Source organism: Rhamphochromis longiceps, linkage group LG2, assembly GCF_057381845.1.
Source record: "Rhamphochromis longiceps isolate RC_006_pf linkage group LG2, R_longiceps_female_GT1.1, whole genome shotgun sequence".
Lineage (NCBI taxonomy): Eukaryota > Metazoa > Chordata > Actinopteri > Cichliformes > Cichlidae > Rhamphochromis > Rhamphochromis longiceps.
In genome coordinates, this window is record NC_140558.1 from 35,715,793 (window position 1) to 35,730,801 (window position 15,009).

Here is a 15,009-nt window from a genome sequence, read left to right on the forward strand (position 1 = left end):
TCAGACTGAACAACATGCACGCAAACACTACCAAAAATATAACCACCTCGGCAGGTGGAGATAATAATTGAGAAAATTAACCTTTTCTGATTGTGCCACCAATTTCAAGCCAAAATTAGGACTGGAAGGTCCTGAAGTTCAATCAATGTGTTATCAGCTGGTCTTGAGTTATCTAACACGGTGATGCACATAGGCAGAAGACAGGAAAAAGGCTGCATCGCTAAAGCAAAAGTAACAAACTTGCCTTTTCTTACTTCCCTGCTCTTTTCTTTCCTCTTTCAAAGGTCACTAGTGAGTCTGAATGTCCCTGTCAGCTCTCACAAGCCTACACACACACACACACACACACACACACAAACACAGCAAAGGTTCACGCCATCCAGCCCTTTCCCCTCAAGTCACATTTGTGATTATGGCTTTGAATTGGCCCACACTGCAGCTCTCAACGATCTACTGCTCACACTTAATCCCTACTTGTGTCTACACACTGAGCCTGTACACATTTGTGTTTGGGTAAGAGTGTGTGTCAAGAGGAGACGGGGAAGATTACACATGTCACCTGAGGAAGTGAGAACGAGAAACACACACTGAGACAGAGAGGGTGGAGATAGTGACAGAGTGAGTGTTATTGCAAGTCCATATGAGCACTCAGTAGCAAGCGTCTCCCTACATACGGATTATGGCGTGCATGGAGTCCGGCTATAAATATGAAGATGAGCAGCAACCGTATCGCGGACACACATACTATCCCATCAGTCTCAGTCTGCATCCAGACAAGGTCATTTTAGTGCCTGGTTGCCACAGAATGAAGAGTTCATTCTGAGAACTACCAAATACTCTAGCTATATTTGGACAGTATGCATCCAATTTACCTAACAGCCTCTCCCCCAACTTATTGCAGCATTTAATAGGGAACAAATAAAGAGCCCTCACAACACCTTCATCTATAATTTTATCCACTAGACGAAGATGTTTCCCTTTGATGTATTTGGATGCCACTTATGGAATATGTCGAGAAAGACTCACAAATTGGCTGCTTCTTAAAGCTGCAGCCACTCAAAGCTGAATTTGTAATGGTGTGAGTTTGATGTTTTGCAGCTGCACTGTGGATCTTTCTTGAATGATTGGACTTCAAGAAGGGACTTGGTGGCAGTCAGAGACTAAAGCAGAGTGCAGCAAAGCCCTGGGTGGTAAATTCAGGGATAATACATTATTAAGCCAGCTACATGGATGAATATTTTACATGATTCTTCACTGTTGACGCGACTGTTAGCATCCAGCTCTTGGATATGAAGAGTCCAGGATGATGAAATGCTTTTGGGGTTTTTTGTTTCAGGTTTGAGGTTTAAGGACTAACGTAATAAAAAAATAAAAATAAAATCATAGTTTTAGCTCACATTTGTTTCCATAAAAAAAGGATCTTGACATTTTTTCCCCAGGTGAGTTTCTCTTCATCTTTTCTCATCTTCTGTCTCTTTCTTTAGCTTTCCATGCTTGCCTTGTCCACTAGTTACAGGGATTCTGCCCACTGAGTTGCAGGGAGCGAAAAAGGGACATCTGCAGAGGACCACTTCAGCATGCTTGGGAGAACTGGGGCGGGGTTGTAGGGTGAGACAGGGGCATACTGCAGAAGGCTGGATGGTGAATTAGGGTAGTCTCTTGTGTAGTTGGGAGCAGAACGGTACATGCCTGTGGACAGTCAACCATGGATAAGTAAAGGAGACTCTCCGCTAAATAATTCATTCCAATGGGAGCCTTCTGAACCCACGCACAGACGCACACATGCATGCAGGGTTCTCTCGCACACACAAATGGCTGCTTCTTGAAGTAGAATGCTGCAACGCCCTTACACCAAACACAGGCTCCTAATTTTACTCTTTGATGAATATTTGCAGATGGATGAAGAAACATTGTCTTGGAATAAAGAAAGAACATTTTGGTGGAACAGTGACAGCAAAAAATGCTTCAAGGTTGTTTTTGGCTTGTGAGTAAACATCACAGAGAAATGCATACAATACTTTGATAAATCAAGAAACTATCGGAATCCTTCACCACTAAGTGCTGAGGGATTTAAATGTAAATTTTTAAAAACGTTCCAAGCATTTGTAAATCTAATAAAGCTACATTTTAGTTTCAACAGAATAAAGAAAACATGTCAAATGTTTGAACTGAGAAAATGTATATGACACGGCCATGTTTACCAATGTGCAGGGTACACCTTGGACAGGTTACCAGACTGTCACAGGGCTAACACAGACAGACATTCATACTTACAGGCAATTTAGAATCACCAGTTACACACCAGAAGAGACTCACACCACATGGAACGATGGTAGATTCAAACCCAGGACCTTCTTCTGGTGAAGCAACACAGAACTGAACCACCTGCTCTGAAGAAAACCCCCCAAAACAAAAAAAAAAAACCCCACCAACTCTTCTTATATTTAAATTATATCAGTTTGTTCAGTTAATTTTGATGCCCTGAAATTCGAGAAAAATAGCTGAAATTCTTAAATAGTTAATACAATATTTTTGTGAAACCCATTTAATTAAAGCTGAAAGTCTGCCCTCAGTCACGTTTTGACTGTTTGATTTCAGATCCACTGCGGTGGCACACAGAATCCAGATGAACAGAGAGTGTTTTTGTCTCAGTGATTATGAACATAACTACATAAATACAGCAGCATGTGAAGACAGATTAGGCTAACACAGACAGAAAAAGGGAAATACAGATTTACATACATACATATTGGCACATGGAGCAGCACAGCACAGTTTCATACCCACATTAAGTACATACAAGCACACAAACTTGCACAAACACATAAAGATAGACAACCATATCTGCAAAAATTCAGATTATAGACACGTGCAAATATGCAAAGCACAACTGACTCACAACTTATGACTACAGACATAGCCATTAACTCTTTGCCTACTAACTCTGGGAGGAGATGCTCCTACACACACACACACACACACACACACACACACACACACACACACACACACACACACACACACACACACACACACACACACACACACACAAGCCCGTTCAGCTGTCTTAGTGAGGACCTTCATTGACATAATGGTTTCCCTAATCCCTTACCCTAATCCTAAACCATTAAAAATGAATGCCTAACCCTAACCCAGTCACAAGGGATCGAATACGGTATATGCGAAGAGGACCATCGAGGAAAAGGAGAAGAGGAGCAGAGAAGTTGAACAGGAGTCTCAAGGGAGAAATCTGGATGATCCAGCAGCCCCTAGGACCATGCAATAAAAACTTTAATGAAAGTCAACTAAATCAAACTTTCTCTTATACCTAACCATAACCTAATTGTAACCCTGACACTAAAACTACATTTTGAGCCTCAAAAAGGCCTTCAAACTTGTGAGGACCGGTGTGTGTGTCCTCACAAGGGACTGTTGGTTCTCAAAAGTATAGTAGAATGCAGATTTCGGTCCTCACAAAGATAGCTAGACAGGAACACACACACACACAGTCGTTTTTTTCATATCTTAGTGGGGACATCTAATTGACACAGTGCTGATGCAAACAAACTGTGAAGCTTATATACTTGTCAGAGGGCACAATTAAATTAGAGGTGTTGAGGTCAAAAAAGGCTATTTTTTAATCTGAAGATTTTCAGATTAAACGTGTCCCAGCTCCAAACATCTGTATAGCATTTGAAAATTGGAATATTGTGCTTAATCTGTGTCTGTCAGTCTGTTCGCTTTCCCCAACAACCCTTAATCAGATCATTTTTAAACTTGCTGTATCTGCAGCCCAGTAAATGTAGTGCTGAGCTTGAAGCTGCTTGGGTGAGTTCTGTAACAGTCAGTGTTGGTTTATTTACGTACAATGTTACAAGATCATTATGCGGTCACAGATGATACTAATAACAGTGATTAATAATATCTGAACTGTGGCATTGTCATAATTTTCCTATAATGAAGATATTTAGCAACAAAGGTGAGTGGCTCCATCTACTGAATAAATATGAGAAGAAGACCCCAAAAATATGACCACAAACTGAGCACTGCACTTACTGTGGTAATAATACATTTTATTTAAATAGCGCCTTTCAAAGCACCCAAGGACACTGTACAACAGATAGTGTGGTAGTCACATATAGATGAATGAGTTATTTGTAGGAACTTGCTTTTATGTTCCAACAAAGTGAGGCAGGCATACACAGATGTTTATTTCTATAATGCTGTGAACATTTCTGCCGCACTTGATCTTTGCTCCTCCGTCTTTACACATTATCAGAAGGAGACAGAATTGTAACCCTGTCTGAGCGGCTAGAGTTTCAAACGCTGCTCCGTCTTTTCTTTTTCTCACGTCAGTCAGACGAAAACAAAAGGAAAATCAGTGTGAGCCTCTTAGACTGAAGTATCATGTTCAAGGTCAATAGTCATGTTGTGACTGTGTGTCAGTGGAGTGAGAAAGCTCACTCTGCTGCTAACTTTTTCCACTCCAGCATTGGCTCTTGAACTGATATTTGAGCCCCAAAGGGTATTATGGCCAATTTGTTTTAATCTCTCACTCCCTCCCTCTCTCACATGCTCCCCTTTCCCTTTTTATTCCTCTGTTGTAAGTTTGAGATAAATTTGAAAGATTTTTGCTCCTCAGATCTGGCCAGAATCTTTGCAGCTAGTTTCCCCTGCAGTTCTTTTGTGCTTCGGAAGATTAAAATATCAAATGACTGAACCGCTATATTATTGATGGGTTTTGGATTTTTTTTCATCAGACCATTTTAAAGTTGGAGTGACTTGGAAAAAAGTTTGTATCATCTCAAAGCTGCTATGAGGCCATCAGGTTATCTGATTTTTCATTTGAAGTGCTGGTGATAGCATATGGGGTGGGGTGATGCTATTAGACTACTCTTTGTGTTTCCCTTTGAAGTCTGTGTGAGATTGGATTTCCTTTGCTGTATCCCCCTCCTTCCTTTATGACCATTTTTTAAAACCCTTAAAACAACAAACACACTAAGATTAAACCCCCAGGCCTTGGTAGTCGAGGCTTTTTCCTCTTATTAATTCAATATTTCTGCACCCAGTGAAATTATGCAGACTCTAATTATGGGCTCAACAACGGCTGAGAAAACAAAAACAACACCAACACAGTCAAGAAGAGAACACACACACACATGAGCCGAGACAAGCAAGCGCCAACATTTTTGTAAACGCACAGATGCTGACAATGTGCTCTCTCCTCACTTTGCATTTTCACTATCTCACTTTCTCACTCTCACACACATCAACTAACACATACATATGCAAGCACGTTGCACAGCTGCCCACAGTCATCTGGGAAGAGACCAGCAGGTTTCAAGCCCATGAGAATTTATGTTTCTGAATGATTAGAGGCGAGGCGGATGGGTCGATCTCGGAGGCAGCAGCTGCCCGCCCCACCGCTCCAAGTGGAGCAGAAAATCAGGATAATTTCATTGTGATAATCAGCCTCCCGTTATCCCTGCTACTTCAACCCAGGAGAAGAAGGAAAGGAAACACAAGGGAGGGGGAGTGTGAGATAAACATATATATATATATATATATATATATATATATATATATATATATATATATATATATATATATATATATATATATATATATATATAAGTATGTGTGTGTTTGTGTGTGTGTGTACTGCATATGTATACTAGAAAGAGAGGAGGGAGGTGAAAAGGAGGAGAAAATAAAAATACTGAGAGTTCCTGTCTGCTTAGAATATACCTGGATGAGTTATGGAGACTTTTTTATATCTATGGAGCTTGTACCATTGATAACACCCTTTCAATGGCCCAACAACATTCAAAGCAGGTATCCAAATCCCTGAACTTTAACATACAAATAATAGCTTTATACATGCTGATATTTTAAGATGATTGTTGCCTGGTTTCAACCTGTGTTAACAGGGAACTTTAAACTTTAAAGTGTGTTTGTACATAACTAAGCAATACTAATGTGTTTGTATCAAAGATGCTGATTTCACACCTCAGCTAAGCATTTCTACAAGTTCCCAGATGTCAGCTGGTATAGGGCAGTACTGATTTCACATCACACATTTCTTTTCATCTAAAGTGTTGTTGTTCTCAGCTATGAGTTGTAAAGCATGTCTGCCGTCTCACCACCAGCCTGTCTTTGACTGCGGGATAATAATAAGTTTATGTTGCTCTTGGCTCTCCTTTTCTCACTCCTATTCTATTGTTTTTGCTTCTTCTAAGTGTCTTTCTTTGTGTGCGAGTTAGGCCTTATGTTCAGCTGTTTTTGTCCTGTATGCCATGAGTTTGGGTTTCCTTTCCTTTCCTTTTCATGACAACCCTCAGTCTTTTTGTTCAGTTGCATGCAAGGGCATGCCTCATAACATGGAAATATTGTTTCTGTTTCTGTGTCTTACATGTGTGCAATCATGTGTTTGAATTATGTAGTTGTGACCCCCAAATATTCTGTTTTTGGCACTTGAGCAGCCGATGACTTTATCTTGATGAAATATTCACACTGATGTTTGCAAACACACTTGACCTCTAAAAAATACACAACACAATAAACTTTCACTACACTATTTATGACCGTGTATAGTTGGTATCAGGTAGAGGAAACTAACAGACAAACTCATGCCAGGGTGAGTCTCAGCAAGCTTGAAACTAGCCAAACTAATCACATTGGGACATACTCAGTAAGCTTTGACTGATTGCACAGTGATAATGTAATGATAACCTGGTGCTCTGAGACAGAAATGTTCCAGTTGCATTGCAGGTTTACCTATAAATGTCTCAAAATCTGATTTGAATCTTTCTGCTTCCTGTTTATGTCAATAAAACTATTTTTTGCCTTACTTTAATTTGATCTATGTATGTTTGAGTTTATTTGTGCAAAATAAAACTTCAAAAAAATTCAAACAAGCGTGTCCTTCACATACACCAACGGAAGCACTTTTTAACAACTTGATTCAGTAATTTAAAGTTAAATATAACAGTGTTTGTAACTCAGATTCTTGATCCTGGGGATAATGGTGCAATAAAGTGTAATAAAGCTTTTCCAAAACATAACAACAGGTAAAACAGATGTTATTGATGAAGGTAGGCTAGTCTCCTGCTTAGGTACAAAGTGATTGCATTTTCAAAGGAAGTTCATCAAGACGCATCATTCATGTGATGTTTTCATGCGCACATACAGGGGCTTTCTGCATTAAAGGACGGGCTTAATTGCTTTGTGCTATGGACTAAAAGGTGACGCTGAAGGAGGGGCAACCATTCTCACTGCATTATATTCATCATTATTTTATTTCTAAAAAGAAAACTATAGAAAATAAAACAAAATGCAACAAAAGCTAAAGTCATTAGAGGCGGGTATTTGTTTGTCCCAAGTCTTTTGTAAAAAATGCAAACTCTACACACAATTTAAAGTGAAAGCTCAAGACTTACATTCCGAGCAGGACTTTTAAACATCGGCTAGTAATAACCTAGTCCATCCTGAGGAGGTCAGTAGCAGCAGTGAGCTAAACACAATGATTTAGAGCATCTTTAAAACTTCACTTATTTGTCCGATCCGGGAATCCCTCCACCACCTCCTTCATCCTCCCCGCTCCCTCCCTCCCTCCTCCTGCAAGCCACCCCGTCCACCGACAGCGGCGCTTCCCGTGACGCCTCGAACGGAATCAGATTCGGACACATGCGCTCTCACATCAGGTCCCTGCCCCCTGATACACGGCAGCAGTAACGGGGTTACTTTCCGTATACCGTCTAGTTCCAGCACTGATGGGAACCTCGGGGTCTAAGACATATCGGTGTGCATAGCCTTCTTCTCCAGCTGACAATACCATGAAGTTAGAAGTCCTTCTTCTCCTCCTCTTGGGTTTTTGCAAGCTGTCCCCCGCGAAGATTGCCGGTGAGAAAACTCTTGATATATGTATATATAAATATAATATTTCTTTAGAAGACATACTCTATGCTCAGTAATGCCTCCACCGATTTGTTCAGTGTTGTGCAACATCCGCTAATAGCTTTGATTAAACTCTGCATAAACTCCGATGACCTTGTCAAACGGGTAAGCACAAACTACTACCAACTACTCACCACTGGTCTTATAAAGCAAAGGATTATGTTTACATTCCTACGTTTCTTTTTTTAAAAGATTCAGTAACTTGGAGAAGGCATGCAGACTTCTAATTGTGTTGACAACAACAAAACAGCAAAAGCTGCCATTTTTGTGGGATGAATTAAGCTTTTTTTTAGTGCAACAAGATAGTCCTTTTAGCAGTGTAACGCAGTAATGCGATGGCCCTAGTTCTGCTTCTCTTGGAGCTGACTGGTCATCAGGCAAACAAGAACACAGGTGTCATATATCAGCATCTCTGCACCTGTCCTTGAAAGTACAGCCAGAGCTTGTGGGATTCAATCATCTGTAATGTGGCTTTTATGTTTGCTTGGTGGATCCTTTATATGCATTTACCCTGTCAGATGATGTCAGACAGATGTGAAGCCAGAGTGGGAAAAAAAAACAAAGCAAAAACGCTGCAGGTCAAAGGTGGACACCCTTCCTCCCGGTCCCTCAGCTCACACACATTAGTCCTTGCACATGATGTCCCTTGTGTCGGATATTTTAGATGTCTCTCTCCATCGACATTACAGTTTCTGTTTCTCTGGTGGCTTTATTTCACTGCAGACTGACTGATGGGCTGACTGCCCAGCTTCTGTGCACAGCCATATTAACCATTTATCCTATCTTGTTATCTTGTTATGCAGTGTGTGTTTTTTAGAGGAAGAGTAAATGCTCTACTTTCTATCCCTGCCACTTAAAATCAGGCTGGTGATGGTGAAAAGCAGCGGCAGTAGGAGTTATTATTGTTGATCCATCTTCCCTCTTCTTGTTCCAGCTCCAAATGAGTTTGTGTCCTTGGCGGAGATGGAGGATGCTTTATTGAAGAACCTTTTCCAAGGCTATCAGCGCTGGGTTAGGCCAATCCAGCGTGCCAATGACACTATTAAAGTACGCTTTGGACTCAAGATCTCTCAGCTGGTCGATGTGGTGAGACGACACACACACACACGTACAAACAGACTGACATCAGTTTGCAACTCCTGTTAAAAGTGGCTTCCTTAGTTTGAATGAAACTAAGTTTGAATTTTACACAACTTTTAGTCTTTCGGTCTTCCTGTGAGATTTGTTGGCAACATCCAAAGTAAAGAATATTGCAAGCCTTGCCCTTTAACAGCAAACACTAAATGCAAGCATGAACTTGCTTTGAAAATGCAATTATTGAAAAAGTATCAAGACACTGAGTTAGATAAAACACGTGTAACACATATAAAAGAAATATAAAGAGGTTGTTCTGGTTTCATCAGTCCCACTATGTGTGGTGCTGAAATAGAGCTCAAGCTATCTCTTCATACTTGTGACTACACTGTCTCTCTTTGGAGTGTTTGTTTAATATTTCAGAGGCTGGTTGCAATAGGTTGAGATGGTTTAGTTGCTCCGGAGGAGAAAACTGAGCACGCTAATGGAGGAACCATGCTTCTTGGCTTGAAATATTCATCTCAGCCAGTCCATATTTAACTTTTCTTCTCTTCCTTCCAACAAACACAGCCAGAAATGAATTACATAAAGCTGTTTGTGGCAAATAGGAAAGGTTTAGGTTGATCTGTTGGATTCTGGGAAAGAGAAAGGGCGATGGAGCTAAACATAAAAACAGCAGCCTGCCTATGCTGTGTATGTCCCCTGACTCTCTCTAGGCTGCTGCTCAGCTCTGTATTAGATTATGGTTCACCTCTGGTCTATGTGATCACCAAAACATTCAACTGAGTCTGACAGCTGAGGCCTGCGCTGGATATGCTGAACATCTTTGAATATGTCTCGCTCACGTCTGCTAAGGTTGTTGAACTTGTTTTTGTTATCAGCACAGCTTCCTGCACCCACTTTTGGTACTATGTTTTCTTTGTGTTTACTAAGAAAGTGGCAGATAAATCAGATTCTGTCAGATACAGTGGAAAACGAAAAGATGATTTGGTTCACCTGAGCTGGGGGTTTTATATTCACTAAAACAGTAGCAGACAATAAAATATTTGAATGAAATAAGTGATCTTGGATTTCTTTCTTTGTTTATGAATCATTTAAGCGTGAATCAGTGTTGAGTCTATACTGAACAGGTGCCTTAGCGAAGAACCAATTTTAAAGTGTATCTTTAGGTACTTTGTTACTAGAACTCTGTTACAAAAGCAAGTTTTTTATTTCTTTAGTTAAATCTTTTAAAAAATGCCAAAGATATCAAAGTTTATTGGCATAAAATAGTGTTTTTGGACTAATAGAATCATGACATGAGACGGATAAGGCTGAGGTATGCCAATGACATGAGAATTTGACTCAAAATCTGTGGCGATAGGTTTCATGGAGTGATGAATCCAAATCTGAAATTTCTGGCTGACATTTTTGTCAGTATGTACAGAGGAAGTCAGGAGAGGGGTATAACAATGAGTGCCATGTTTTACAGCCATCTGTAGAACACAGTGGAGGCTCTGTCAGTATTTAAGGCTGAACTTCAGTCTGTGGTTTTGGAATCTTTGTCAAAATGGATGGAAATATGAACCCAGAAAAGTATCATCAGACTTTGATCCACTAACAATTGGGAAGCTTCTGATTGGCAGTGCCTTCATCTTTTAATATGACAATGATCTCAAGCACATTGCCACTGCAGGAAAAGCATACTTGGATAGAAAAACACACAGTGGAACACCATCAGTCATGGACTTTCCTCCCCATAGCTCAAACCTCAACATTACTGAAGCAGTGTGGGGTCATGTAGACAGAGGGCACAACAAAGGGCAGCCAGTATCCAAAGAAGAGCTTTGTACATCCTTCAAGAAGCCTGGAGAACTGCTCCTGAAGAATACTGAATGACAATGAAAATGAGCTTGCAGCTAACACAGCTGAAGAATAAAAGTGTCCATGCCAAATGTTGACTTTCAAGCTTTTAGGAATTCTACAAACTCTGTTTTTGTCTTATTTTATTTCTATGTATGCAATCGCTGCACCTATTTCCCATTTTCCCTGAAAACATGCAAAGACATCAGGGGTGTCTTGAGTCTTTTGCACAGAACTGAACAACCCAACCAAAACCAGCCAAACAAGCAAATATATTTCATTTTCATAGTTGCATTTTAATGTGCAAATCCACCAAATAATAAAACAATGGGTTGCAAAAATGATTTCTTCTTACGTTTTTGGAAAGTATTTTTACATAACATATTTTCCCAATTTTAAATAATAATATTTTTTCTATTTTTTATGTTTTTGTCTTTTAGGATGAGAAAAATCAGCTAATGACAACTAATGTTTGGCTGTGGCAGGTAAGACAAAATGAACACAATGTTGTTGGGCAGGAGCATGAAAGATTGTACAGAATCATCCAAGAGACCATTTATAAACATTTTCTCATAAATGTTAATCAGTTTATTTTTCATGATGCATTAACAAATAACACATGGTTTGCAGGTAAAATGAGACTGACTTTTTGAATGTAATGTATTTTAAAACTAATTTATAGACCCTTGATTTGCTTAAATAAGCTGTATGTGTGAGCAGTTGGTTTAAATGTAATATTTAGTTGTTATTTGTATAACTGATGATGGGTGACAGAATTCATAAAGGAGTCTGTTATAGAGGGTATACAACAAATACAAGCAAATCACAGTATTATTGAGTGTTGTTTATAAGTCTGCTGATGTGGCTTCCTGCATTTTCCCTTGACCAGGAATGGATTGATTACAAGCTGCGATGGAATCCAGATAAATACGGAGGAATCACCTCCATCAGAGTTCCTTCAGAAAATATCTGGCTCCCAGACATCGTCCTGTATGAGAAGTAAGGCCGCTCTGAAATTTCAGCAATCCAGTGACTGATGATTACGTCATGTGAAACATGAGTCTGTCTGCATGAAAAACACTAACACAACGTGATGCTATCTATCTTAATTGCTTTAAAAAAAGCTTTCTTTGAGTGTAACCAGCATGTTGTAATATAAATAATATAAATATTTAATCTTACACCTCATCTAAAAAAATCAGTAACACTGAGCTGTGCTCAGAAAGGCCACTCTGTTCCTTGTACATTAATGGATTGGATTTATATAGCGCTTTTCAAGGCACCCAAAGCGCTTTACAATGCCACTATTCATTCACTCTCGCATTCATACACTGGTGGAGGCAAGCTACGGTTGTAGCCACAGCTGCCCTGGGGCAGACTGACAGAAGCGAGGCTGCCATTTCGCGCCATCGGCCCCTCTGGCCAGCACCAGTAGGCAAGTAGGGTAAAGTGTCTTGCCCAAGGACACAACGACCAGGACAGAGAGCCCAGGGATCGAACCGGCGACCTTCCGGTTACAGATACGCTTCCCAACCCCCTGAGCCACGGTCACCCAATCAGCCATACATTTACTTGACCACTTATTAGGTTTGAGCCTGTCTTAGTTGCCATTGGTCAAGTAGCAGGGAGCGATGTGGACACATTTCATAATGCTCTCAAAGAGTCCATAAATTTTCAATTTTCATGTGATTATCAGCTGAACTACAACAGGTGCATAAAAACAATTCATTATCAAAGAGATGGACGATTGCATATAGTAGTATTAATTTAACAGTTTCATGTAAATGGACTTAAGATGAGAATTGACTTGTGTTTCATATTTCTTCAGTGCTGATGGGCGGTTTGAGGGTTCCCTGATGACCAAAGCTATTGTGAAGTACAACGGGGCCATCACCTGGACACCACCTGCCAGTTACAAATCTGCCTGCACCATGGATGTCACTTTTTTCCCTTTTGATCGCCAGAACTGTTCCATGAAGTTTGGGTCGTGGACCTATGATGGCAGCATGGTGGACTTGGTTCTCATGGACAACCAGGTTGATCGGAAAGACTTCTTTGATAACGGGGAGTGGGAGATACTCAGCGCTACTGGTGCCAAAGGAAACAGAAAAGATGGCTTGTTATCCTACCCCTTCATCACATACTCCTTCATCCTGAAGAGGCTGCCTTTGTTCTACACGCTGTTCCTAATCATCCCTTGTTTGGGTTTGTCATTTCTGACCGTCCTGGTCTTTTACCTCCCCTCAGATGAAGGAGAGAAGCTTTCACTCTCTACCTCCGTCCTAGTGTCACTTACTGTGTTCCTGCTGGTCATTGAAGAGATTATTCCCTCCTCCTCCAAGGTCATACCCCTGATCGGAGAGTACCTCCTCTTCATCATGATTTTTGTCACCCTCTCCATCATCGTCACTGTCTTTGTCATCAATGTCCACCACCGCTCCTCAGCCACTTACCACCCAATGTCGCCATGGGTTCGAAACCTCTTTCTTCAAAAACTGCCCAGATTGCTGTGCATGCGAGGGCACACTGACCGCTACCACTACCCAGAGCTGGCTCCCGAAAGCCCTGAGCTGAAGTCTCGCTCTGGAGGTCGGAGAGGCCAGAAGACAAACAGTGGTTCGCTCGGACCGACTACTTCTGATGGGAAGGACGAAGAAGCCTGGGGTGCTATGTTGGAGAAAGCCATCTATTCGGTGCGCTACATCAGCAGACATATCCGTAAAGAACACTTCATCCGTGAGGTGTGTAAAGTATTTATCAATAAACATTAAATTCTTTTGACAGATTAAGAACTTGATGTTTATATTGCGCATACTCTTTCTGTAATCCCATGTCTTATTTTTACCTTTTCACAGGTGGTACAAGACTGGAAGTTTGTGGCCCAGGTGTTAGACAGAATCTTCCTTTGGGCTTTCCTCACTGTCTCAGTATTAGGCACCATCCTTATCTTCACTCCAGCTCTGCAGATGTTCATGAAAATCCCCCCTCCAATTCCAAGTGAGGAACAAGCTTCAGAGCCGTTACACTGACGAGGCAACTGATCATCTGCCTTCAAAGAAAACATTTTTTAAACATGGTACCACTGAGCAAGAAGAGCCCACTGCAGGCACCTTTTACAGGATTTTGTTGACTATCTGACTCTTTCTGTTAAACCACTGTGTAAAATATACATGCGAATAAGTCATCAGGTCACTCTGTCTGTTTTGTCAATATCATAACGTTTCATCTGATTATATTGGCATTTTATTCTGGTTTAAGATATATATGACAACCTGAGTAACCAGTAGTCTCACCTGTGTTGAGTTTCAGTTCGCAAATTGCCAAAATAAAAAACAACAACAAAGAAATGCTTCATAAACTCTACACCAAATGGTATTTAGCTATCAATATACAAGATTAAGGTAAAACCCAATAATTGCCTTATTTTTTATGTTTTTAACCAACATCATATTTAATTTGATATTTTTTTCTTGACATACTTTTTTTTCAAATTCAAAACAAATTTCTACTCTGGGAATTTTAATTAAATAAACACCCATGAGGGCGTTGTCAAAGCTATTATTTAACAGTAGGCTACTTTTTTGTAGTAAACTGTAAGAAAAATCATTTCTGCAGAAACCTTTAAACTACCTTAAACAGAGATCCCACCACCTCGCAAAACGTTTGACTTTTGATGTCACACATTAGGGGAAATAAAGTATTAAAGGAAAGATACTTAACTTACTCTTCCCTGTGTTTTTTTTTGCATGTGACAAGGCATGAATAAACCTGAAATAAAAGTAATAAACAGTAAAAGTTAATGTTAGCAATAACTGACTTATTGCTAACATTAACTTAATGATAGCCCTGATTTGGCCCTCAGGCTGTATGTTGAGTATCACCACACCGAAGCTTAAAAATTGTGCTGCTCTGTTTCAGTAGCATTTACTGATTTGTCACTTGTGTCGTCCTCATCAGATAAATTTTTCTCACAGCAGACAAAGAATACATTTAAAGTAACAAAGTGTACTGGATTAATGAAAACAACCCATAAGTTTGTTGTTTTTATTGTTTCGATGTACCTAATCAAACCAATAAAGCTGGTTTAAATACACAAGCCTGTTTAAGATAATGCTGTTTTTAGACTCGCTTACAATT

General features: G+C 40.1%; 1 protein-coding gene across 1 annotated transcript; it reads left to right on the forward strand.

The window, feature by feature from the left end:
- Nucleotides 1–7,683: 7,683 nt before the first annotated feature.
- Nucleotides 7,684–14,646, forward strand: LOC146677776 (neuronal acetylcholine receptor subunit non-alpha-2-like). Its single transcript, XM_085426220.1, has 6 exons — nt 7,684–7,902; nt 8,891–9,042; nt 11,313–11,357; nt 11,762–11,871; nt 12,701–13,613; nt 13,728–14,646. The coding sequence occupies exons 1-6, from the start codon at nt 7,836–7,838 to the stop codon at nt 13,899–13,901; spliced, it is 1,461 nt and encodes a 486-aa protein (XP_085282346.1). The 5' UTR covers nt 7,684–7,835; the 3' UTR covers nt 13,902–14,646.
- Nucleotides 14,647–15,009: the final 363 nt, after the last annotated feature.